This window comes from Puma concolor, chromosome E2 (genome assembly GCF_028749965.1).
Source record: "Puma concolor isolate L17-30 chromosome E2, mPumCon1.1.hap2, whole genome shotgun sequence".
NCBI classification, from domain to species: Eukaryota; Metazoa; Chordata; class Mammalia; order Carnivora; family Felidae; genus Puma; species Puma concolor.
The window spans coordinates 59,653,669-59,678,738 of record NC_141681.1 but is presented as its reverse complement, the minus strand read 5'-3'; the positions used below and the strand labels follow the sequence as shown (position 1 = coordinate 59,678,738).

The window sequence follows — 25,070 nt, the reverse complement described above, 5'->3', positions numbered from 1 at the left end:
AACAAACAACAAGAACAGGAAAATGTACTAAACATATGATTCAATAAAATGTCTCTGAAATAAAAAAAAAGTAAATCTGCAGGTTAAAAAAATGAAAGGAGTCCGTACACGCACGCACTCGTCTGATCCTTACAGTGGGCCTTACAGTAACATGAGCAAGGGCCTGTAACAAATTGGGGAAACGGAGGCAACAGTAAAGACAAGGTCTGGGCAAAAACCTAAGGCGAGACCTAAGTCAGCTTTACGCACAGAGAAGGCGTCAAGAACCGCGCGAGGCAGACGCGCGCTGGGCCCTGGTTGGAGAGAAAACCGGGTGCGGATTGCCCAGGACCTGGACCCTGGAGCGAAAGCAGGAAATAATTGGAGGAGACGGAATGGATTTCCAAAAGGAGCGAGTGGGAAGAGAAATCCTGGAGCAGGATTTGCTCTGGACTTTGGAACGGAGTCGTAGACAAAGGCTACCCGCGTGCGGTGGCGCCTGCGCGTTGGGTTGTCTGGGTTTATTCAGGGAGAGACCGTTGGCCCAAACTAACGCAAGCGCATCCGCAGCCATGTTCTGGCTGGGCCGGAGGGGCGTGGTTGTGCCCCGCGCGCAAACGCACTGCCCGGGCCCGGGCGCGCGGCCTCCGCGCACCCGGTCGGCGGCGGGTGGGCGGGGCTTCCTGCGTGCCCCTGCGCTAGGGGATTGTGGGATAGTGGCGGACGGAGCCGGGCGTCGGAGGCCCCTAGCCGACTGCAGAGTCCGAAGCCGCGGTCCGTTTGAGGAAGGGGGCGCCGAAGGAAGTGGGCCTCGGCTTCCGTCGGCCGCTCCTCAGCCCTGCGGCCTGTTCGGACTGCGGAGGACAACGTCTTCCCTGACCGGCCTTTGCTTTCCCGCGCGCCGCCGGGCCGGGCCAGCCGGGACCACTTCCCCGCTGAGGGCCTTCGCCGGCCTCGCGGCCGCACCGACCTCTCCGCGGTCCCGGTCGCCGGCGAGCCCCGGACGCCCGCCTCCGTCCGCTCCCGGCCGGCGCTGACCCCCGGACTCTGGAGCTCGGCGCGCGGGGAGCCCCCGAGGCCCGAAGGCGCTAGCGCGAGCCCCCGCCGCCGCCGCCCCCCGCCCCCTCATACCGGGCCCCTGAGGCGGGGCCGGAGCCGCCGGCGGCGGGGCGGGGGGGGCGCCCCGATGAGCCCCGAGTGCGAGGAACCGCCGCCCCCCCGCGCAGGTGAGCGGGCCCCCGGGTTCCCCGAGGGTCTCTCAGCCCCTCAGGTCTCAGACCACCCCCTCCCCTCCCCCCCCCTCCCCCGGCCAAGTTCCCTAGTCTCTCCTCTCGGCCTCCCGCCGGCCAACTCACCTCCTCGGTCTCCCTCCGATTCCCCCACTCGCTTCCAACTTCCCCTCCTCGGACTCAGCCCCACACTCCTGGGACATCTCCATCTTTTCCTCCTCAGCTCCTTTCCCTGGAACACCCCCTTCCTGTCCTTAGACTCCCCGCCTCTGACCCTGCCCGTACCCCTGCCCCGGGCTCAGGCCCACTAGAACAGCAAGGCTCTCCCTGCTCCCTGCCCGGCTTAGCGTGTGAGGAGGGCTCTGGAAGCAGCCTGCGGAGCCAGCCAGGCCTGCTGAAGGCAGGCGGCAGAGGCAGGGACCGGCCCCAGGCCCTGCCCTGGGGAGACAAAGGCCCTGCCGGACAGTCACAATTAGGGGTGTTGTGATGGAGGTGGCTCAGGGCCTGCAGGCCGCAGAGGAGGGGCTCGGGAGCCTGGCTCGGTGGCTGTGGCGTTCTCTGTCTGGGAGGGACGAGTGGGGGGTTGACAGATGGAGAGTGGGAAGAAGGGCCTTCCGGGTGGAAGGAGCAGCACGTGCAAGCCTGTGAAGGTGGGAACCGGGGAGTGGTCTGCAGAAGTGTCGGGAGCGGGCGGGTGGAGGGCCTTGGTGCTGCTGCCTGTCCAGCCCCTCGGATGTGATCTCCTGGTTAGGGTCTTTCTTGCTCGCTCTTTTACACACCTGAGCCTGGGTTGAGGCCACAGACGTTACCGTTCACTCCGGCCCCAGAGGCAAGATGTTTCTGGAAAGGAAGATGCGTTTAGGTGTGGTACCGGGTTCGGAGTGGTAAAGAAACTTCAGTGGTGTGTAAAATGGTGCTGATGTCAGTGTTCTTCTCACTCGGCGGCTCTGGGGATTCAGTGGGGATTCAGTGGGCCGTTTCGGGAAGCCTGGACCCTCACGCAAGGCACAGGAAGTGCTCCAGCATCAGTAGCTTTTAGGAGTGTTATTACTAGGTTTGGGATTACGTGTTGCGGTGGCTCTCAACTTGGGGCGCTTGTGTCCTCCAGGGGACATTTGGCAGTGGCAGGAGGTGCCGATTGTTATGAGGAAGGTGCTACTGGTGGGTGGAGGCCAGGGATGCTGCTGGACGTTGTACAGTGCACGGGACAGCCCCCGCCACAGAGTATTTTCCAGCCCCAGATACCAGCAGTGCTGCGGCGCAGAAACCCTGCTCTCTAGCTTGGGTGTCGTGTACGGTTTTGCCTTATCTGCCCTGTTGGTACTCGTGAGTGGCTGTGTGTTCTGCGTTGTGTATTTTGATTTATTTTAGTATTTTCAGGGATTTTTGTTGGTTCATCTACAGTTTCTCTGCATCAGAGGAGAGCCCCCTGCTTCCCGCCTACCCCGGTCACCAGCACTTTTTCAGGGTCTATGGGAAGTGCCTTCAACAGGTCACGCTCCCCCTCTGGACTTGAGGTGTTTTTTTTAATAAGTATTTCTAGCTGTGGGCCTGGCCTTATGCTAAGTCCCGGTAAGTTGGCATCTTGCAGAGGGAGGCAGGTGACTGAACAGGCCGATCCTGTCACAGAGCGCTCGGATGCTGTCACAGGGTGACTACGGAAGCTGTGGAAGTGTGGAGCAGGCCCCTAACGAAGTCAGGGGAGGCTTCTTGGAGGAAGTGGTGTCTGTGCTGAAGCCTGAAGGACCCAGGAGGAGCTAGTCAGGCCCAAAGAGCTGGAGGGAAGGCAGAGGGAGAAGCCAGCCAGAGGCAAGGGTGCCCACGAGCAGCCAGGTGTGGCGGGAGTGTTGAGCACCATGCGGGTTGCAGCAAGAGATGAGGTGAGAGAGGCCAGGGAGCTTTGGTGAAAACGAGAGGCCTTCCGGGCGCCCCTGGCTCACCAGCTCTCTAGGGCAGGCTCAGCACGTGGGGGGTGGGGACACGCCCTCCTTTCCAGGCCAAGCATGGTTTTCTCTTTGAACACCCGCTTTATAGAACTTCCCGTGGGAGGTGTGATCTTATGGTAACCGTGAGGTGTCTCCCAAGGGAGGAGATGGAGTCCAAGGCCACGGGGATTATATTTGGAGAGGCAGGATTGGAACCCAGGCTGTTCTAACTTTGGATCTCCCTGGAACACTGACTCTGCTCCTCTTCGTGTTCCAAGGGCTATTTCAAAATCTGATAGCCGTTTTCCTTTTTTCCTTTGAACCCATAACTGATCCAAGTGACAGTCCCGAATGTGAGCTTTCAGGTCCCTCCTTAGTCGTTGGCCAGGGGCCTGCAATCTTCTAATTCCTAATTATTCCATCTCCTGGGGTTGGACCCAAGTGGCCTCCTCCCCTGGGAGAATGTGGTCTGGGGTGTCCCCCTAACTGGGGACCCCTCCCAGGCTTTCCCAAGCCATGGACAAGTCCCAGCTTATTGTCCTCTGTGGCTGTGGCCAGGTCCCTCCTTCCCTGGCTTCAGTGGCCCCTTGTCCCAAATGGGCATCCTGCTGCCTACCTTGCTAGGTCTGTGCTGGGTTCTGCATCCTACTCAGAGGTTGTGGGGTCGCCGTTACTGTTGTCCTATCCTCGGAATCGAAGTCCCCTACCCCCTTTCCAGACTTGGCAGAGAGCTGACAGTTGGGGAGACTTGAGGGAGGTGGTCTCATAGCCCTTGGACCTGCTGAGCGCTCAAGGGGCTGAGGCCGGCCTTTCAGTCATGGGTTCTCTCCCCTGCTAGGTCTCGTGTGTCATCTCAGCAGCCTGTGGCCCTGTGATGGCTGAGGGTGGCGGCGCCTGCAGGCCAGAGACGGCCTCTGCCAGCGCTAGACCCTCCCCTGAGCCCCTGGGCCACTCAGGTGGCCACCCCAGACGCGCTGGCTTGCAGGGGCTTCATGGCCAGGGCAGGCGAGGAAGGGGTGGAAGGTAGAGGATCGGGCCCGGGCTCCCTGGCACCGACAGAGGTGGTGGAGGCAGATCGGCGGTGCAGTGGGGCCGGCGCTCTGGACCCTGCAGTCAGGCCCTGTCTGAGCCTGGGCAGGGCAGGGGCGGGGTGGGCAGGCTCCTGGGAGGGCAGCTGCTGTCACAGGCCTAAGAACAACACAGCAGAGCAAGAGACCCGCGGCGATGGTGCCAAGCTGGCAGAGAGAGAGGTGGTTTTCTTTTTTAATGGCTTCCTTTCTCATTTACAGTTTCCCCTTCTTCCGTTTGCAGCCAGTCATGGTTTTCAAACGGTTGCTAAAAACCAGTGGTAGTCACTTCCGTTTTCTTGAAGTTTGCTAAGAGTTGCACAGGGTGGGGGTGGTGGGGTGCGAGGCGCCTGCCAGAGTATTTGAATGACCTGGGTCGCTCAAGCAGGTGTGCGGAGAGTCTGTCTCTGGGCTTTCTGGTTTTGAAGCTGTCACCCCTGGGTTACTGTCCAGCTCCTTCCGTCCCGCTGGGAGTGTCTGGGCTTCGGCGGGGTCAGGGACCTACAGGAAGGGGCCACCAGCTGCCAAGCACTGCCGTGTCAGGACCACCTGCCTGAGCTGGCCGTTCTCACAGGACTCTTCCTGAGGGCTGTGAACGCATTTCACAGATGAGGAGATGAGGCTCCAGGATACCAGGTGCCTGGCCCAGGCTCACCCCATTAGAGTGAGAATGGACCCCCCCCCCCCCCCAGCCCATCCAATTCCCAGGGCTTCCAGCAAGTTCTGTTAAGTGGGAAGATGGGGTTGGCCATCAGGACTTGAGGTTGGAGTGAATTGAGAGAGAGAGAGAGAGAGAGAGAGAGAGAGAGAGTGTGTGTGTGTGTGTGTGTGTGTGTGTGTGTGTTCCTGTTCTCCTGTTCTCCTGTATCTCCATCTCTGTTCTGTGTGGAGCTTGAGACGTGATGCTTGTAGGCACTAGCCGCCACTCACTTGCGTGTGATCCTTGCAGCCTCTCTGATTTTTGGAGGAACGACCTTAGGTTCTGAGAGTTTAAGGGGCCACCTGGGTTCTGAGGCCCCTGGAGTTCATTCCCCATACCACCCGGCACCCTCCTGTCTTACGGTGGGCGGGCCCTCCCCTGCCCATCCCTCCCCACCTCTCCCCCTTCCCCCGCCCGCCCCTCCCCACCTTACACCGGCTCTCTGGAAAGCAGCTTGGGGAAGGAAACCCTAGCTGCTGTCCACAACCAACCCGTGGAGAGGTTGGGGATGATGCCCTGATCCCGTGCCCTCTAACTAGGTGCTTTGGAAGTGGGCGGGTCTCAGCTTTGACAATTTCTGCCAGTAGACAGGATAGGGGGGCTGTCTGAGTCCTGGTTCTGCCTCTTGGTGGCCATGGCTCTGTCCCTGTGGGCCCCTGTCCCCATGTCTGTCAAATGGGAATATTCACTCTCTTGTCTTGATGTGGAGCCCAGGTGCCCATGCTGGTGTGTAGGTTTTCAGGGGATGTTGTCTGGGCCCCATCCCCGCCCTGCCCCTCACCTGTGGGGGGTCCTGCTTAGCTCAGGGATGTTGGGGGTGTGGAAGGGGGAACCTGTACATGCTTTCTATGCTTCAGCTTTTCTGGCAGCTGGCGTCTGGTTAGCTCTGGGTGACTTGGACACAGAGTGAGGCCTGGCCCCGGCCCTGTCACCACAGGCTTGAGCAACTTCGGTTTTGTTTTTGGTAGTGGTTTTCGTTGAGATACAATTTATACGTCATGTGGTTCATTTATTTAAAGTGCACAAGTCAGTGGTTTCTAGTATATTCAGAGTTGCGCAGACATCACCGTAGTAGGTTTTTTTCATTGAGGTGTAACGGACAAAATTGTGTACATTCAATCTTAGAACTTTTGGGGTTTTTTTTTTAGATATGCTTTTCCCAAAAGGAAATCTCATATCCATCAGCAGGTGCTCCCACCCCCACGCCCAGTCTCTCCCAGCTCCTGAAAGCCACTAATCTGCTTTCTGTCTATGGGTTTGCTTCTTGTGGATGTTTCACATTAAGTGGCGTCCTACAACACGCAGTCCTTGGTTACTGGCTTCATTCCCTGGGCTTAGGGGGTCTTTTGAACTCTCTGGTTTCCCCCTCACGTGAGTCTCCAGTGGAGAAGGAGGTGGTGTGCTTGCCACATTGAGCTCCTTGCCTCTCACAGCCTGGGTGGTGGCTGCCCCTCAAGGGGGTCCTGGCCCCAGGTTTGCCCAGCTCAGTGCCTTGGGGCTGGTGAGTCACCTGTGCCAGCCCTTAGTTTTCTGGCCTTTAGCACAAGGCCTGTCACAGACTTGTTACCCAAAGAGAGAGGACGTCCATCAAGCGTAGAAGGGTTTCTTGAGAAGGTCTAGGATCTCAGCAAATGGAGGGAATTGCCTGCATGCAAAGGAGAGTCGCTGAGTACTTTAGAGTGTGGGGGGTGATGTTCAATGTTTTCCCCGTCACACGGCCCGGGGGTGCACACTCAGCACCAGCTCAGCCCTCCCCCCCCTCCCCACCCCCACCTGTGACTGTGGTTTAAACGGGGGGGGGGGGGGGGGGGGGAGGGACATGGGAGGAGTGATGCCCTGGCAGATATGTCACCTGCTGCCTCAGAGAGCGCAGGGGCCTTATGACACGTGGGGGGTTGCAGACGGGGTTATCTTTCTGCTGCTATTTTGAACATAATTGAATCGCGTACCAGGTGCTGTGCAGGGTGCTGCCCCTGGGCGCTCACAGCAGCCTAACGAGGAAGGCTCTGCCTGTGCTGCCCGTCATCTGGTCAGGGCACCAGGGCACGTGCACCGTGTGACAGCACACTGTCGTGCGGAGCGGGGTGCACATTCCAGAGCTGGTGGATGGAGGGGGTGCCAGAGCACTGCTTCCACCCTCTCGGGAGGTAGAGGCTTGGCAGGAGACCCCAAGGATGAGAAGGAGCCGGTTACTGGGACATCCCAGGCCGGCGAGGCAGCAAGAGCAGAGTTGCTAAGAAGATCCCAGGCCAAGTGTGCTCTGCACACAGAAAAGCCGGTGTGTCCAGTGCGGGTGAGGAACGCGGTGTGAGGGCAGCTGGAGGAGCCAGCTCACACAGGCCTGCAGCCGGGGCAAAATTTAGATGTATCTGAGAGCGGAGGGAAACTCTCAGGCTCCTGAGCAGACAGGACGTGGTCAGGTTCCGTCTTAGCAAGACGGTCCTGGATGCCTGTGGAACAGAATGGAGAGAGGTGACGGGGCCTGGTCGGGGTGAGGGTTCTGCAGGTTAGAGAAGCGCCCCCAGTGGCTGAGTGATGGGCAGGTGTGCAGGCTGTGCCTCCCTGAATTCAGAGGTGTCTCCTGAGTAAGCGCTAGACTTGGAGCTGAGTGTCCCGCCAAGCCCCCGAGGACTGGGAAGGGGCCGGCCGTCAGAGTCTGGGTGAGGATGGCACAGCCAGGCCGAGCTGGCCCTGCCCAAACTTGGGCCTGAGCCTGCCCGTTCCTCTGTAAGTGAACAGGACAAGGCCCCCCGCCCGGAGACTTTACCTTCCGGGAGCTTGGGTGGACAGTCGCCTTTGTGCACCTCAGCATCCTCGCCTGTAAAATGGGGCCATCCATACCTTCTTGGGGGGCAGTCATGAGAGTAGGGAGAGATAAAGGCCAGACGGTCCTGAAAGCTGTCAGTACACAGCTGATGTGGGACATCAGTCTGGCATGTTAGGGAAGGAGCCCCCTCCATTCCTGTGATGCCGGGAGGCCTAGATGTCCAGCATGGTGCTGGGGCAGTGATGTCCTGCAGGGACCTCTTCAGGAGGGCCGGCCGCAGGCTGGGGGAGGCACACCCCTAAATGGCAGCTGCAGGATGACCTGTGAGGAGCCAGGCTGTAGCTTCCTTGGGGAGGCGCCGTGTAGGTGTGAGAGAGCCGGTGTGTGCCAGTGCTGTGGGAGTGGAGGTCCAAGGGGAGGCTGGGCTTGGCCCGAGCCGGCTGGAAGGCTGGCAGGGGCCCCTGGGGTCTCAAATGGCGAGACCCAGGGAGCCCTTTTGGGCTTCTGGCCGCGAGCGAACACCAGGCACTCAAGTTTGTGTTTTAGAAAAGTGGCCAGCGTGGAGTGGAGGGTGGAGGGCTAAGGGGAGAGTCCCTGTGTGCTGTGGGACAGGACCTCTGGGCTTGTGGGAGGGCCCCCCGCCACCCTGGCAGGGACCTGGTGCCTGCTGCCGTCTTGTATGGTGGTGTCTACTCCACTCCACCTGCCACCGTCCTGAGCCAGGGCCCCAGATCTGGGATCATTGCAAATTTAGAGCCACTTGTTCCTGGGCACGGCGGGTGGGGAGGATGCTTGGAGGTGAGTAGTCTCCCGCAGAGGCTGGGAGGGAGGGCTGGGTGCGGGGGGGGGGGGGGGAGGGGGGGCGGTGTCTCGAAGGGACCGAAGCCATGCGTGTGCCGCTCTGCCCTGGCTTTGAGTCCTGGCTGCTTCCTGAGGGAGTCAGAGCCACTTTGTGCTCTGGGCCTGGGCTCCATTCCATGGTGGGTGGTGTGGGGCAGAGAAGGTGAGGGAGGGCCTCGCAGTCCATCCTCGGTGGCCTCTGCTTTAGGTGGTCTTCACAGGCAGGTGACGAATGTGAGCTCTGGTCAGCACCTGTGTGGTGCTGGGGAGCCCCCAACTTTCCTGGGCATGAGTTGCCTGTCTTGCAGCAGGGTGGCGACGTGTCCTCAGAGGGGGCCACGGGTGCTCTGCGTGGGGGACTAGTGGCCTGGGAGCTTGGTGGCAAGTGCAGGGCAGGCCTAGCAGGAGGTCTGGAGTGGGAGCCGTAGGCCTTTGTAGAGGCCTGGTTGAGTCCACGTGCATAGTGGGCTCAGACCCCCAGGCACCCAGGGAGTGCTCCCGGTGAAGTGCTCCTGGTCCGGGAGGAGTGGGATGCAGCCTTGTCCTCCTCCCCACTGAGTCACTTACCCTGTCCTGGTTCCTTTGGGCCCCAGTCAGCGGCTCTTCTGGGAGGGCCCCCTCCCCCGCTTTTCCTCTTCCTTGTCCCGGGCCCTGGGTGGGGGGGGGGGGGGTTGGGTGTGTTTGTGTGTGTGTATGTAGAATCCAGGCAACAGCCACAGCCTGGAGACATCTCAGACTTCCCTCTGCCGCCGCCCCACGCCCTGCACGTGGCATGGTGATTTGCTGGGCTGGCCAGCAGCCCCATGCTGGCGACCATGGGGCATTTGACTTTGTTCAAATACAGATTGAAGCGAGTCTGATGCCAGAGGCTCCAGGATGAGCACTGCTCCCACCCGTACTCTCAGGGTCCCTGCCCAGATTTGGGACCGTGGACACAGGCCCTGGACGGGGACAGGATCGCAGGGGCTCTGCACAGCCTCAGGGCTCTTCTTTGCAGGCCACGTGTGTGCACCCCCAGCCCCCCTCCCCCCTCCCCCCTTCCCCCCCCCCCCCCCCCCCCCCCGTCCCCCGGACTTCACCCGCGACTGGGGGCGGAGGGCTGGTCAGGGCCATTGGCCTCAGGTGTGCACTACCCTCTGGACTAGAGGGTGACCCTGTCAGGCTGCCATGGTCATCCAGCAATAGGTGGCTGAGGTGGAGGGAGTGGGGCGTGGCGGGGCAGAGCCGGCAGAGGCGGGTGTGTGACAGGCCCCGCCCCCAGGGCGCCATGTTTTGGAAGTTTGACCTGCACACGAGCTCACACCTCGACGCGCTGCTGGAGCGGGAGGACCTAAGCCTGCCCGAGCTACTGGATGAAGAGGACGTGCTGCAGGAGTGCAAGGTCGTCAACCGCAAGCTGCTGGACTTCTTGCTGCAGCCGCCGCACCTGCAGGCCATGGTGGCCTGGGTCACCCAGGAGCCGCCCGCCAGCGGGGAGGAGCGGCTACGCTACAAGTGAGCCCCACCCCGTCGTCCCGGCCACTGCCCTACTTGGGCCCCGTGCAGGCGGGGGGCCGGGAAGCAGGGGTGAAGGCGGATGTCAGAGGTCACCTGGGGGTGGGCCTGGGAGAAGGGCGGTGGGGGTCGGGTCCAAGCTCAGGTTGACTGTAGCCTTGGGGGCAGTGGGGAGCCACGAGTGGGTTCTGACAGGAGGGCATGGGAAGGCAAGGATGGCCCCGCCAGCTTCCCTGACATTTGCCACCCTTTTTGGACGTGAACCCCCCAGGTACCCGAGCGTGGCCTGTGAGATCCTGACCTCAGACGTGCCCCAGATCAACGACGCGCTGGGTGCCGACGAGTCCCTCCTGAACCGGCTCTACGGCTTCCTGCAGAGCAGCGGCAGCCTCAACCCACTGCTCGCCAGCTTCTTCAGCAAGGTCATGGGCATTCTTATCAACCGCAAGACAGACCAGGTACCGCCGCACCAGGGCCAGGGCGGCGGGCAGGCGGGCAGGTACGCGGGCCCTGCTGGGTCGGGCCGAGTGACGAGCCTGACGAGTGCTGCCCCTCTGGCCCCCAGCTCGTGTCCTTCCTGCGGAAGAAGGACGACTTCGTGGACCTGCTGCTGCAGCACATCGGCACCTCGGCCATCATGGACCTCCTGCTGCGTCTCCTCACCTGTGTGGAGCGGCCGCAGCTGAGGCAGGACGTGGTCAACGTGAGTGTGGGGGCGGGGCCTGCGGGGGGGGGGGGGGGCTGCCGGAGGTGGGCGGGGCCAGTGAGCCGAGCGCCCCTCCTTCTCACCCCCAGTGGCTCAATGAGGAGAAGATCGTGCAGCGGCTCATTGATCAGATCCACCCGTCAAAGGATGACAATGTGAGTGTCCCCTACTCGCCTGCTGTTCCTCCCTGTGGCCCGGCCTCTTCCCTCAGATCTGCTCTTCACACCGGCTTTGCCCCCTCCTCCCTTCCTAAGAGGTGAACTGGTAAAGAAGGGAAGCTTTAGAACCTGGTGTGTGCATGCCCTTGAGTCTCTTGCTGAGAGTAAGAGGGGCCGGACCCACACGGACGGGGTCTGGTGAACCAGGACCTTGCCCAGCATCTGATGAGTCGCAGCCTGGCGAGGGGCCTCGGGCTCTAGGCCCCCTCACTGCCAGCCTCCCCCACCCCCCCCCCCCGGGGTCCCTTCCCCGCCCCCTCCCCTGCTGACTGTGACCTGGCAGATAGACCCTACTTGTGCTTCAGAGAATCCATACAGAGGTTCCGCATCCTCACTGCAGCTCACGGGGCCTCGCCGTATCTTCCGGAGCTGCTGGCTTACAGAGCCGAGGCCCACAGGCTTGGGGAGTTAGCCCTGAGTATCTAGCCAGTATCTGTCCCTGTAGGTTGAGGGCTGTGCAGGCCTTGTGGCACAGGGGCTCTGAAGAGTGAGCGGCCCGTGGCCCGGGTGGGTCTGGGGTCTGCACAGGTGGGCCCTGGCAGCTGCTCAGTAGGTTACACTCAAGAGTTGTGTTCATGTTTCTCTCTTGGCTTTTCTTTGTAACAGCTTTGTTGAGATATAGATTACGTGCCATGTGTATCACCTATTTAGAACACAATTCAGTGGTTTCTAGTGTGTTCACGAAATTGTATGATTATCGCCACATTGTTTTAGAATACTTTTTCATTACCCCAGAAAGGAAATGGTGTGCTCATTAGCTGTCACTCCATTGCCTTGCGGTCCTCCAGCCCCCAGCAGCCACCAGTCTGCTTTCTGTCTTTGGGTTTCCTTTTCCTGGGCTCACTGTACGAATGGAATCACGAAATACATGGTTTTCATGACTGGCCTCTTTGCTCACCTGTGTTGTGGCATGTCAGTGCTCCATCCCTTCCTGAGGCTGAGGAATGTTCTGGCATGCAGACACATCACTGTTATTTATCCACTCACCAAACTCTGGACATCTATCTGGTCGTTCCCTCCTTTGGCTATAGCAGATGGGGTGTCACCTTCTCCAGGAAGCTTTCCTGGGTTTCCCATTTCTTCATCGTCTGTCCTCTCCCAGCATTTGGTGTCTTCGTTTTCTTCCCTCGGCATTTGTTTCCCCATGTCTGTGTTTCCCCATGTCTGTGTTCCTACAGGCCAGCTGGTCAGCTCACGAGGGCCCAGCAGCTGGGCTGGTGTCCTCAGCTCTCTGTTTGCCTCCCCAGCAACATTCCAATGCGTCCCAGTCCCTGTGCGACATCATCCGCCTGAGTCGGGAGCAGATGATCCAGGTCCAGGACAGCCCAGAGCCTGATCAGCTGTTGGCCACCCTGGAGAAGTGGGTTTGCGGGGCAGTTCCCAGGCCCAGGGAGGGAAACTGTCCAGAGCCCTGCACCCTGACCCCGCCGTGTCCCCTGCCCCAGGCAGGAGACGATCGAGCAGCTCCTAAGCAACATGCTGGAGGGAGAGCAGAGCCAGTCTGTCATCGTGAGCGGGATCCAGGTGCTGCTGACCCTGCTGGAGCCCAGAAGGCCAAGGTGAGGGGGGCCAGCCCCCCCAGGTGGCTGAGCCATCCCTCAGAGCCCTGCCTTTGCATCTAGAGGTGAAACTCATGGGGACATGGCCTCTACAAGGGCTGGCCCCTTCTTGGTGGTCACTTAGGGTCCCGGGAAGAGAGTCCTCTGCTCATATCTGAGGCCAAATAAACCGCCTGTGGCTTGGAGGTAGCTGTCTGAATCCAGGGGCCCTTCAGGCAGGTGGTTGCCTGAGACAGTGGGGCCTGTCCTGCACAGTCCCTGAGCACCCGCCCCTGGTCCTTGCCCTACCCTTCCCAGGGAAGCAGTTTTTCACTCCCAGAAGTGCCACACGTGTGCGTATCCATGCACACAGGTCCTCTGTCCTGTCCCCTACCGCAGGTCTGAGTCTGTGACCGTGAACAACTTCTTTAGCAGTGTGGACGGGCAGCTGGAGCTCCTGGCCCAGGCGACCCTGGACAGCACCACGTCCAGTGTAGGCGCCCTGCACGCCCTGCGCCCACGCCTTGGCCGTTTCCACCAGCTCCTGCTTGAGCCCCCCGAGGTGGGCTGGGATGCCGGGGAGGGAGGGTGGCAGGGAGGGTGGCCCCACATCCTGGGCAGCGCTGAGCCACCCCTCTGCCTGTAGCTGGAGCCGCTGCGTACTACATGGGGCAGCCTGGCCCCACCACTGGGCAACACCCGGCTGCACGTGGTCAAGCTGCTGGCCAGCGCCCTGAGCGCCAACGATGCAGCCCTGACCCAGGAGCTCCTGGCACTGGATGTGCCCAACACCATGCTGGTGCGGAGGGTAGGGGGGTGGGGGTCCGAGGGGGTCAGGACTGGGCAGGGGCCCCTGGGCAGGGCTGGGGGCAGAGGGCAGGTGGGGGGCCTCGGCGCCAGCCTGTGCTTCCCCCACCCAGGACCTCTTCTTCCACTACGTGTTCAACAACTTCCTGCATGCTCAAGTGGAGTCGTGTGTGAGTGCCATGCTGAGCGCTGGGCCTCCTTCCGACAGTGGCCTCGAGACACCTGCTCCAAACCCCGTCGTGAAACATGTGAGCTGGGCTCCCAGGTCCCCTTCTCTCCCCTCAGGTGGGCTCTGCCCCAGGTCTGCCTGCTGGGCGCCTGTGCGTGCTGGGGGTGGGGCTCGGCCTTGTCTTAGGTCTGTTTTCGAGAAATGGGGGGTGATGGTGCAGGTAGGTGCAGGATGTGGTGCCCTCAGGGCAGCGGGTGTCCTGGGAGACAGAGGGATGGCCTCCCTGGATCTAGCCCAGGGCCTCAGGGAGGAGCTGTCCAGCAGCACCTCCGTGGGGGTGGGGCTGGAGGGACGCAGGGGAGGAGGGGCGGAGTCTGGCCCCGCCCCCACACCCACCCTGCTGTCCCAGCTGCTGCAGCAGTGCCGCCTGGTAGAGCGCATCCTGACCTCCTGGGAGGAGAACGACCTCGTGCAGTGAGCATCCCCCGGGCCCCCTGCCCCCAGGGGAGGGCGGGGCAGGGGCAGGTGTGGCCAGTGTCCAGCTTCGGCCTCTGATCTTGTCCAGGTCTGCAGGGGGCCCTCGCAAGGGCTACATGGGCCACTTGACAAGACTGGCCAATGCCCTGGTGCAGAACGCGGAGAAGGGGCCCAACGCTGAGCAGCTGGGGCAGCTGCTGAAGGGTGAGGGCCTGGGCACACCCCAGCTCTGGAGGGCAGGGGAGGACACCGTGGGGCCCCTCACGACCTGTCCCCTTCCCTCGGAGCAGACCTGCCCAGTGAGCAGCAGGAGCAGTGGGAGGCCTTCGTGTCCGGACCCCTGGCAGAAACTAACAGGAAGAACACAGTGGACCTGGTGAGGCTGATTCTCCCCTCCATCGGGGTTCTCCCCTGCGCACACCCCTCCGGTCCTCGCCCCTACTCGCCCATACCTCCCCGCCCTGGTCCTCACCCCTATCCGCCCACACCCTGCCCACCTTGGTCCTCACTCCTGCCTGCTTACCCGTCCCAGGTGAGCACCCACCACCTGCACTCCTCCAGCGACGATGAGGACGACCGGCTCAAGGAGTTCAGCTTCCCGGAGGAGGCGGTGCTGCAGCAGGTGGGCTGCGGGGCGGGGACGGGGGCTGGCCTGCTCCTCCGAGCCCCACCCAGCCCCTGACCACCGCCCCGCCCCTCCTCCGCAGGCCTTCATGGACTTCCAGATGCAGCGCATGACCTCTGCCTTCATCGACCACTTTGGCTTCAACGACGAGGAGTTTGGGGAGCAGGAAGAGAGTGTGAAGTAAGTGCGCCCTCCCTGACAGGGTGGGGGCACGGGGCCGTGGGTCGGAAAGTGAGCACTCACCTGCCCTGTGGCTCCTCCTGCCATCTTTTCCATCTTCCCTGGTGTGGGTGGGGACAGGCCTTGTGCTGAGCTGGGCCTGAGCTGGGCCGTGTGGAGCTTCTGGGATGGGTCCTCGAAGCCGGAGTGGCCCCCACATCCCCTCGCCTGCACAGGCCCCAGGCTGACAGGCCCCAGGCTGACAGGAGAAATTCTTTCAGTGACTAGTTGTGCTTCTTTGTAATTGTGGTGTAATGATATTTTAACTTGGTGTTGCCGTCACCAACTTTCTTCTTTATTTTCCGAGCTTTCCAGCACAGGTATTTGTTGCTTTTATAGTCGAGAGAAGAAAATTAGGATTTTCTAACATCACGTAAATTGCATGAGCAACCTAGTGGCAGCAGTCGGAAGGTAGCAGAGGACCAGTGGCTGAGTGTCACTGGGGGGGGGGGGGCTGGGGGCCACGGATGTCCCTGGGTCGGGGGCAGCTGAGCTGAGGTCCCTGTCTGCGTTTGCTTCATCGCTAGCAGTGTGTTGGGTGCTTCTTGGGTGGTGTCCTATCACGTGCCCACCATCCTCCTCTGCTTAGGGCTCAGGAGCCCGGTTAGAGCTGGGGAGACTGAGGTGCGTGTTGGCCGGTGTGGGAGCAGGATCACTGCTGCGTGATGGGCACTGGCTGGCGACTGGGCTGCCTCGCCTATGTGGACGTGAGCTCTGCGTCCACTGCTACCCTGCCCAGCTCAGTGCCCGGTGCATGGATGACCTGGCGGTTCTGGCTGTGTCTCCGAGCCCTGGACCCTAGAGAGAAGACCCCGCCCTGGTGGAGGACGGTGTGGGGACTACCAGCTGTCCTCTTGATGGAAACTGTTGCCTCCACCGTCACATCGTTTCCAGTGGGGCTACAGACTCCTTTAAAAAACCTTGAAAGCCATGAAGCATTCTAGGGTGGAAGGTAGATGAATATTTTTAGGATGTTGGAGCTGAAGACGTTGCCCGGCAGGGCTCAGGCTGCCAGAGTGGACTGCCCAACCGGGACCAGCTCTGCGTGTCTGGGTGGAGAGGTCACGAGGACACCGCGTAGGCGTGTCTGCTCGGTGTCAGGAGCTGGGACAGCGCTCCGATCACTGACCTCCATTTGTCCACAGATCTTCGTGGCAGTGTTTCCTGGGGGGAGGGGGGCACGTGGTAACGTGGGAAGTATCCGTAATGCGGGGGACGGACAGATGTCCGACGCCGCCACAGAAGTGGGTGAAGGACACGACGCCGCCACAGAAGTGGGTGAAGGACACGAGGCGGAGACTGGCGGGAGGAGACTAAGTGACGCTCCCGGCAGCACTTTGTGTTGGCATCGAAAGCGCGTGCGCTCACTTCCCTGGAGCTGGAAGTGTTTCGTGGGGCTTTCAGAAAGGGAGTTGAGCAGAGGGAGCTGGGTGTCGGCCCCGGGAGCGGGGTGAGAGGCGTGAGAGGCGGGTGGGGTGAGGCGAGTCCCAGCCCCAGACTCACCCCGCTCTGGCTGGGGCTGGATATGCAGGCCGTGTGTGCTGTGGCCTGGCGCTGGGAACCTCCGGCTCTCACTCCTCAGAGACAGGAGGGATGACGACAGCACCCACTTGTGGCCCGTGGCCACGGTCTCATTCGGTTTTGTTTCTTTGGTCTCTGCTTAAATTGCGTGCGGCTGCCCCAGCTACCAGGGGCCCAGGGCAGCACGGGGACAGAATAGGGAACAGACAGAGTAGGTGCCGTCCGTCAGAGTCGGCACACGGTTGCGTCTTCACTTCTGACCGTGCCGTGTTGGGTCCAGTCACCGTGGGCACTAGACTGTCTCCCCAGGGAAGCATGTGCCTGCGTAAAGAGCTCACCTCGACGGTAATCTTTACGCCTTAACGGGCGTCCCTGTGTGAGGGCTGAGACAGGAGATGGAGGCGTTCTGTGCTCCACCTCGAGATGCCCTGACGCAGCCACTGCCTCACTGCTGTGGTACTTCCCTCCTAGCGCGCCATTCGACAAGACCGCCAACATCACCTTCTCCCTCAACGCCGACGACGAGAACGTGAGTACCCCCCGTCCCTGGCCGTGCGGGGGTGGGGGTGGGGGTGGGGGGTCCTGCAGACAGTGCCTCCCACCCCAGCCTCCCACCCTGCACCCCACAGCCCAATGCCAGCCTGCTGGAGATCTGCTACAAGGACCGAATCCAGCAGTTTGATGACGAGGAGGACGAGGACGAGGACGAGGAGGAGGGCCAGGGCTCCGGGGAATCTGATGAGGAGGATGGTGCCTGGCAGGGCCGCCAGCTGGCCAGGGGAGCCCGTCTGGGCCAGCCCCCGGGTGTGCGGTGAGTCCTCTCCGCCTCCTGCAGCCGGGAGCCCGGCACGCGGGGCGGTCGGGCCCCCGAGATGTGGTTTTCGCCCGTTAATGTGGATGAGAAGCGTGAGAACGTGGTGTGTATTAGGTGGGGCACTTCGGTTTTGAATGCCAGAAACCCAGCTAAGCTGAGGTCGGCTACAGAGGGAATAGGGCAGTGGCTCGTGTGTGGCCGGAGAGAGGTGGGTCCTTGAGGAATGGCTTGGTGCAGGCGAATCTGTCTCTCCGCTCCGTTCTCCCCATGTTCGCTCTCGTTCGGGTGTCCCCATAGAGCCACTGACGTGGCATTGGTATGCCTTCGCTCCAGTACAGGAGAGGCGGTGATGGTGTCTCCCGTACAGGCTGTGACCAGCTCTCTGCACACCCCAGATTCGTGCCTTGTGAACAGGTGCTCAGGGCCTTTGTCCCTGTGGTTTCTGGCTTGAGGATTACACTGTGTAGTTTTAACTTTTTCGTGCACGGCCCCCCACGGACACCCCTTTGCCAGCACCTGGATGAGGGAGTGGAGCCATCCCCGTGCCACTGTGCCCCCTGAAGGTGGCGCTGTCCTGACTTCCTGCCCTATAGATTTTGCCTCCTCCTCCTACTTGTGAGGTCTTCACACACACACACATTCCTCCTCCGCACCATGGCTGTGGTTGTGTTTCACTTCTCATCTGCTGGGTGTGCTGTTGTGTTACTGGCCGGGCTGGTGTGTACTTGTGTGTGTCCTTGAACACCCCAGTCATGACTCACCCCATGTTCTCTTCCAAGAGTCTCACAGTTAGGTTTTTGATCCCGTGGCGAGCTGTGTGTGTATGGTGTGAAGTGGGGGTCCAGCCCTGTCCCCACTGAATGGACCCGGTGCCCTTGTCACACACCATTTGACTGTATGTGTGGGTTTATTACTGGCCTCTTTGGTCCATTGGTCCTTATGCCAAGACCTCCTTGTCTTTAGTTTTTTTTTGTTTTCATTAAAAAAATTTTTTTAATGCTTGTTTATTTTTGAGAGAGAGAGTCAGAGTGTGAGGAGGGGAGGGGCAGAGAGAGAGGGAGACACAGAATCCCAAGTAGGCTCCAGGCTCTGAGGTGTCAGCACAGAGCCGGATGCAGGGCTTGAACCTACGAACCGTGAGATCATGACCTGAGCTGAAGTTGGACGCTTAACTGACTGAGCCACCCAGGCACCACCCCCTAATTTCTTTTGTTATTTTAGTGAGAGAAAGAGAGAACATATGAGCAGAGGAGAGGGATAGAGGGGGACAGAGAATCTTAAGCAGGCTTTATGCTCATCTCAGAGCCTGATGTGGGGCTCAGTCCCATGACGGTGAGATCATGACCTGAGCTGAAATAAAGAGTCAGACCCTCAACTGACTGAGTCACCCAGGTGCCCCATCCCTGTTTTGATTACTGTCGTGTTGTATTAAGTTTTGAAATCAAGAAGCGTGAGGACTGCAAGTTTGTGGTCGTATTTCAAGACTGTGTGGCCTATTCAGGGTCCCTTGGGATTCGGTATGAATTTTAGCATCAGCTTGTTAATTTCAACAACTGAAGCCAGCCAGGGTTGAGAGGGCCCATCTGGAACCTGTAGGTCAGCTCAGGTTGTGCCCTGCGAGCCCCATCCCATCCTCAGTCTGTGAACACGGAACGTCTTTTTTCTATTTGGGTCTTTTGTAGGGTATAAGTTTCATGCTTCCTGTGTTAAATTTATCCCTACATATGTTACATAAGTGGAATTTTGAGATTGTCACAAGTGTACAGAAATAGAGTGGATTTTTGTACGTCGACGTTGTGCTCTGCGGCACTCGCTCTAACAGTCTTAGCGGATTCCTTGGGGTCGTCTGAACACAGTCACGTCATCTGCAGTTAGAGCTTTACCCCTCCTTTTCTGATCCGGATGCCTCTTAATTCGTTGTTTTGCCTCCTTGGCCTCCAATATGGTCCTGAGCAGAAGTGGAGAGCAGCCCCGGTCTTGCTCTTGGCCTTGGGGAGCATCTGGGCTTCCTCCACCTTGTGTGATGGTCCTTGTGGGTTTAGGAGATGCGCTGCCGCCCCCACCCCCACCCCCCCGCCCCCGACTCTGGAAGCTCCCTTCTGCTCTCTCTTTGCTGAACGTCTGCGTTTACTCTCAGCTGCGTGCAGATGGGTCCCTTTCCAGTCGGTAACCATTCACACCATGTGCATTCGGCATCTTAGGAGCCATGTCATTTCTTAACCATTCCCCAGTTGGCGACACATAGGCCAGTTGGGCTGTCCCCCGGGCTGGGGTCATGTGTCAGTCAATACTTAGAGCACAGTTTTGGAGCAGCCGCTCCGAGTGTGTGGTTGGAGGGAGAGTGTCAGGTCAGGGGTGGGGGCGGGGAGGCTGTTCGCGTTAAGGATGGGCTTTGGCATCTTCTCACCCCATGGGCCCCGGAAGGCCCTGACCTGCCTGTGCTGTGGCTTCCCTGCCGCCCCCACTCGTCCATCCCTTCTGTCGTCCCCGGGTAGTCAGGACACCTGGCTATGTCTCAGCATAGCTGCTGACCAGTGGTTTCCGGGCAGGAGTGGAGGCAGCACAGACAGCGAGGATGAGGACGACGAGGAGGACGAGGATGACGGTGACAGCCGAGCGGCCGGTGGGAGGACCGGGCCCCCCTGTCACCCCGGCCCTGGCCCCCAGCCTCCAGGTGGGTGAACACGACACGCAGGGTGGGGCATGCCGGGGCGCACGTGGGGTGTCCGCCTGCCATGCTCACCCCTCCCTCCTCCCTCCCCCTGCCCAGGCCCCAGCTGGCCAGCCACCTTTGACCCAGTGCCTACAGACACCCCGACCGGCTCCCGAGACTCTGGGGAGAAGGAGCCGAGCTCTGGTCCCCTTGCCCCACAGGGGCCCCTCGGTGTTCCCCGGGACCTCTCCGCCCTGCAGCTCAGGTAAGGCCGCAGCGGGTACCCAGTCCCTGGGCCCCTGGGCTGGAGCACTGACTCCAGCTGGCCCTTGAGCTGCTCCCCCCACCTTGCCCTCCCCCCAGGTCTCAGGACCCCGCGTCCCCCTCAGCACCTCAGGAAGCCACAGATGGCAGCACAGTAGCGGAGCCCTCGGGTGAGCGTCGCCTGCCCAGCCCCACCGCCCACCCCGTTGTCCCCTGGCCTTGCTCATGCCCGACCTCGCTGAGCTCAGGTCTCCTGGCCTCTCTCCGCACAGCCCCCTGCCAGGCCTTGGTCAGCTTCGGGGACCTCCAGGCCACCCTCAGAGGGACACGCTCCACTCCCAGCTCCTTGAACAGGTGAGCGGCTCGGGAGACAGGTGGAGCCTGGCCCCTAGGTTGGTTCTGCCCTGGAGTTGCTCCAAATGGCCCTCAGAGGACCCCCCAGGTCTGCACTGCTGCCTCAGGGCCTCGTGGCGACTGAGGGTCTGCTGCTGTGCCTGCGCCCATGTGTGGATGCCACAGAGGACCCTGGAGCCCAGGGCCCCAGGGCTGGGAAGGCTCCCAGAAGCAGGCAGGCGGTGTGCAGAGCTATCTGGATCTCCTCCTGCCTGGTGGCTCCCAGGGGTCTCTGATGGGAGGGTCCACCCTGGGCTGTGCACCTCTTAGGGGTGGGAGGGTCCACAGGGTATTGGTGATGGGAGCCCCACTGATGATCCGCCCTCTCTACACACAGTGCAACCAGAGACCCTGCTACCTCCGTCCCAGCCCCCGCGGCCTGCCAGCACCCCCAGACCACAGAGGGGGAGAAGAGCCCAGAGCCCTCAGGGCTCCCCCAAAGCCAGAGGTGAGTGTGGTGCGGCCTCCCAGGGCAGCCGGGGTCACGTGGGGGAGGCACTGACCTTCCTACATCTGTCTCCTCTGACAGTGCCCAGGCCCTTACACCACCTCCGATGTCCAGTGGCTCTGCCCCGGGAGGGCCAGCATCCCTGGGCTCCCAGTGAGTGGTGAGGGCTGGCTGGGGAGCAGCTGGGCTGGGGCTGGGTAGGCGGGGGGCTGCGGGGGTGGGGGCAGCGGGCTGCTCACCTGGGTCTCCCTCTTGGTTCCCAGGTAACTGCCTGGTCCTGGTGGTGGCGGCTGAATTCTCCGTACTCCACGTGGACCCGGCCCAAGTGGGGGCAGGGCGGGTCCCACGATGGCCCTGTTGCCCCATCACCCCCTCCCCCCCATCTGCCCCCACGTTCTCTCCTCTGGACTCCCAGGAGCCTGGTGCCAGGGAGACAGGCCCCTACCCACCCCCATTTGCACTGAGAAAAGAAATTATGGAGTTTTGTCTCCTAGATTAAAGATACAGAGTCGAGTAGAGAGAAAGGAGAGAGAGAGACCTATATTATATATTATATAGAGAGAGTGGGTGGGTGGAGAGCCAGGAGGAGGCCAGGCGGGCGGGACAGCGGGTTGGACCTTCATCCCATCCCGAGGACATTGCCCCCCCCCCCCCACGCCCCCAGCCTCCGGTGCAGATGCCCACACCCACACTCGGCTCAGGTCCGCCTCGGGGGAGGGCCCGAGTGGGGGCCGTGCCTTTGCCCAGACCCTTGCCCTGGACCCTGCACTTTGACCCGGGCTGGGGGCTAGAGGACCCCTGCCCGGCCCTGCTGCCTCTGTAGGAGCTGGCAGTCCCCATCCGAGGGGGTCTCTTCGGGGACATTCCTGTGGGGCCCTGATGCACTCGCTGAGACTTCCGCACCTCCCATGGACCCCGGGGCGGGGGGTCGGCAGGGGTCTGGCTGGGGTCCCCTTCCCATGCCCGAGGGTCTGGGGTCCAGCCCAGCTGCCAAGTGACCTTGTCCCAGCTCCCCCTCCCCAGGCTGGCGTGAGTGTGCGTGTGTTCGTGCCCAGCTTCTATTTCGTATTGCAAATATAAATAAATAAATACAGTTTAAGATTCCCACTGAGACCTTGAGTTCTGGGACTCGGGGAGGGGCAGCCCGAGCTGTCCTTGCACTGTGGCCTCGCGACCCCAGGTGTGGCCCGCAGAGCGCAGTTAGGCTCCTGGACCTCCTTGCTCTGCAGAGGGTGGGGTCACTCGGGCTCAGCGCAGGAGGAATGCCTGGGCAGAGGGGCAGACCCCTGCCCAGCCCTGTCTGGGACCTGGTCCCCACAAGGTCCCCTGTCCTGGGGTCTCTGTGTGTCCCGGCTCCTGGCTCCACACACAGGTGGCAGGTCTATCCCTGGCCTTGGCAGCGGTGGGCGGGGGAGCGACACGGCTGGGTGACCTTGCAGAAGCCCCTGAGCCTCAGCTCCTGCAGTGGAGCAGAGGGCGTCTGAGGTGGCCAGCCAACCAAGATAGGTGGGCACCTAGTAGTTCATGCCTTCTGAACTAGAAGTGAGGGGCAGGCCAGGTGCACTTGCTGATGTGCACAGGAGCCTTTGTTCCGATGACTTCCAAAGCTGCAGATCAGCTCAGCAGTGATGACCTTGCCCAACCCGACACTGGCGTTCGCTCCTCCAGGAGGGTGCAAGGAGGCTGGTGTGGGGGCCGTCCAGGGCACGGGGAGGGCTTCGGGGTCCTGAGTGGGAGCCGAGGACCGCGTGTGGCAGGGAGGCCAGAGTACAGGGGGGACCCCCAGGCAGTCTTTTGGGGGACACTGGGTGGGCAGGTGCAGAGGGAGTTTCCATCCAAGGTGGTCCTGCTTCCCGAGACGGGCTGATGGGGCTCTGCTCCCCTGCTGAGGCGCAGGGAGTCCTGGGCATAGGGGAGGGTGTTGGAATCCTGCCCTGTGCTTCCTGACTGGTTGGGCATGGGGAGGATGTGAAGGGCACTTAACGACCACACTCGGGCCGGGGGTGGGGAGGAGGCAGGTAGGGGGGTGCGCAGAAGGCAGGTCTAGCGGGTGAGGACAGGGTGCTGTGGGGGAGGAGGGACCCCTGGGTCCTGACCGGCACCTTATCGGCGGTGCCAGGTGGGGCCATCCCCAGGGCGGGGGAAGCATCTCCCTGAGCCCTGTTATCAGTCCCAGAGTCCACAGGACGCTCCTCGGGTTAACGTGTAACCACACGCTGTCCCCTCCACCCCCAAAGCCGCCTGTGCCCACATACGCACCAGTCTGGGGGGTCATAGGCCGACATGGACGCCTGGGAAGAGGGTCTGTCCCAAAAGCCTTGCTTCTCAGTCCAAGTGAGAGATGGCGGGTGTGGGAGGAGGTCTGGCCTGGGCACCAGGGGACCTGAGCAGCGTGGAGGAACTGGGGGGTCCTGGCCCTCTCGGGGAGGCTGGGATCTGTGAGGTGGGATGTCCCGGTCCCTGAGCAGCCCCCACAACAGTGTGGCTGGGTTCGGGGCGGGGAGGGAGGGGCAGAGTGGAAAGCCCCCACACCCGAGCCCCGGCCTGGGTTGGGCTCAGTGACTCCCTTGTCCCCCAAAGCAGCTGCACCTGTGCAGGGGGCTGAGCCCGTTCCTTCTCACCTGTGCCATCTACTTCCTCCTCTGGATCCCTGAAGACCAGCCGTCCTGGATCAGCGCCCTTGTCAAGTGCCTGCCCGTCCTGTGCCTGGTGGTGTTCCTGCGGGCGGCGCGCTCGGACCGGGGCTACAGGGCGCTCCTGCAGGGGGCCCTCCTGTGCTCTGCTGTGGGGGACGCCTGCCTCATCTGGCCTGAGGCCTTCCTCTATGGTGAGCCCACGGGCACAGGCCCCTGCCCTCGCGGAGCTCTCGTTCCCCTGGGGGGGCCGGGCAGCGTTCCCTGAGGAGGTGTGCGTTGTGTGGAGGGAAACAAAGAGGGGCTGCACGTGTTGCAGCCTTAGCTGGTCCAGGACGGCCTCACCAAGAAGGTAACGTCTTGAAGAGGGTGCAGGAGCCATCTGAGGAAGGATGGGCCAGAGGGACCAGCAAGTGCAAAGGCCCTGGGGTGGGAAGCTGCTGGCGAGTGGGGAGCAGAGCAAGGTGGGGAGTCAGCGGACAGTTCTAAGCGGAGTGAGGATGGAATGCAGCGTGTTTTAAGGTCACTCTGGTGCTCGGGGAGAAGCGAGACCTGCACCGGGGAGGCGGGTACCGTAACCCCAGCAGACGGGTGCTGGGGCCAGGGTGGATGCTGGCACCTGGGGCGGACCTTCCCTCAGGCTCTGCACTTCAAGGTGGCCACGTGGGGAAGCGGGCCCACCAGGCACCACCCCCCCTGTCTCCTCCAGGCGTGACGGCCTTCACCGTGGCTCACCTGCTCTACCTCTGGGCCCTCGGCCTCACTCCCCTGCGGCCAGGCCTCCTGCTGCCCATCGTCCCGGCCTTCTTCCTGTACAACGGCCTTGTGCTGCTGCACCTCCCCCCTGGCATGGTCCCCATGTTGGTGACCTACTCCCTGGTCCTGGCGTCCATGCTGTGGCGCGGCCTGGCCAGGGGCGGGAGCGCCCGCTGGGGGGCCCTGCTCTTCACACTCTCGGATTCGGTGCTGGCCTGGGACGCCTTCGTGCAGTCCCTGCCCCACGCCCGCCTGGTGGTCATGACCACCTACTACGCCGCCCAGCTCCTCATTGCCCTGTCCGCCTTCCAGAGCCCCAGGCTCAAGTCCCGCTGACCACGGCTCGCACGAGCAGGTATCGGCCCCCTCCCCTCCCGCGAGGCCCTGGGCCTCCAGACTGACTGGCCTGGCCAGAGAAACCCCTGGGGGACAGCAGCCAGGCTCCTGGACTCCTGTCTGCAGGGGCCGGTCCACCCAGAGACACTTGAGAATCCCCCGTACCACCAAGTTCCTGCCGCCTTCCCTCTGGCCTGATTCTGGATGCCAGACCCCTCAACCACACCCGCGTCGGGGGGACCCGCCTGCCTGCCACCTGCCTCCCATGTCCACCTGCCCCCTTCCCTCTGGCCCTAGTTTGTGTCCAGAAGTAAAGTGCCCGCTGGGATGGCGCCATCTCTAGTATTTGGGGAGGGGCACCGGGGGAGGGCTGCCCACAATGACAACAAACGGTCCTTTCTCTTTTTCTTTCGTTAACAAACATACCGTCTTAACTGTTTTTGAATGTACGATTCAGTGACATTAAATACGTTCACAGTGTTGTGCACTGAA

The 25,070-nt window shown here is 61.6% G+C and overlaps 2 protein-coding genes across 6 annotated transcripts; both read left to right on the top strand.

The window, feature by feature from the left end:
• Positions 1-671: 671 nt before the first annotated feature.
• Positions 672-21,960, top strand: PPP6R1 (protein phosphatase 6 regulatory subunit 1). 4 transcript variants are annotated; one of them, XM_086690704.1, is made up of 24 exons: positions 672-1,205; positions 9,769-10,001; positions 10,273-10,459; positions 10,567-10,704; positions 10,797-10,862; positions 12,173-12,285; positions 12,371-12,484; positions 12,863-13,025; positions 13,110-13,262; positions 13,384-13,518; positions 13,849-13,913; positions 14,005-14,120; positions 14,207-14,292; positions 14,449-14,538; positions 14,624-14,721; positions 16,753-16,810; positions 16,911-17,092; positions 19,645-19,769; positions 19,866-20,013; positions 20,112-20,182; positions 20,285-20,366; positions 20,743-20,853; positions 20,935-21,006; positions 21,117-21,960. In XM_086690704.1, exons 2-24 carry the CDS (start codon positions 9,775-9,777, stop codon positions 21,118-21,120), a joined length of 2,604 nt encoding a protein of 867 aa, XP_086546830.1. In that variant the 5' UTR covers positions 672-1,205; positions 9,769-9,774; the 3' UTR covers positions 21,121-21,960. The 4 variants fall into 4 exon arrangements, with proteins under 4 accessions (XP_086546830.1, XP_086546832.1, XP_086546829.1 ...); XM_086690706.1 differs by lacking the exon at positions 672-1,205 and adding an exon at positions 1,229-1,858 and having other exon boundaries at positions 20,935-21,013; XM_086690703.1 differs by lacking the exon at positions 672-1,205 and adding an exon at positions 1,230-1,858.
• A 927-nt stretch (positions 21,961-22,887) lies between these two features.
• Positions 22,888-25,070, top strand: TMEM86B (transmembrane protein 86B). 2 transcript variants are annotated; one of them, XM_025914683.2, is made up of 3 exons: positions 22,888-23,187; positions 23,434-23,680; positions 24,196-25,070. In XM_025914683.2, exons 1-3 carry the CDS (start codon positions 23,137-23,139, stop codon positions 24,576-24,578), a joined length of 681 nt encoding a protein of 226 aa, XP_025770468.1. In that variant the 5' UTR covers positions 22,888-23,136; the 3' UTR covers positions 24,579-25,070. The 2 variants fall into 2 exon arrangements, with proteins under 2 accessions (XP_025770468.1, XP_086546835.1); XM_086690709.1 differs by having other exon boundaries at positions 22,890-23,187; positions 23,437-23,680.

Excerpts from the sequence above, each read along its gene's own strand:
- PPP6R1 (XM_086690706.1), top strand. The coding sequence starts at position 1,799 with ATGGAGAGTGGGAAGAAGGGCCTTCCGGGTGGAAGGAGCAGCACGTGC. Across the intron at positions 1,859-9,768 it reads GCACGTGCAAGCCTGTGAAG|GGCGCCATGTTTTGGAAGTT; the intron begins GTGGGAACCGGG and ends CCCCGCCCCCAG. Across the intron at positions 20,014-20,111 it reads CTCTCCGCCCTGCAGCTCAG|GTCTCAGGACCCCGCGTCCC; the intron begins GTAAGGCCGCAG and ends CCCTCCCCCCAG.
- TMEM86B (XM_025914683.2), top strand. The coding sequence starts at position 23,137 with ATGGACGCCTGGGAAGAGGGTCTGTCCCAAAAGCCTTGCTTCTCAGTC. Across the intron at positions 23,188-23,433 it reads AGCCTTGCTTCTCAGTCCAA|CAGCTGCACCTGTGCAGGGG; the intron begins GTGAGAGATGGC and ends TGTCCCCCAAAG. Across the intron at positions 23,681-24,195 it reads GCCTGAGGCCTTCCTCTATG|GCGTGACGGCCTTCACCGTG; the intron begins GTGAGCCCACGG and ends TGTCTCCTCCAG.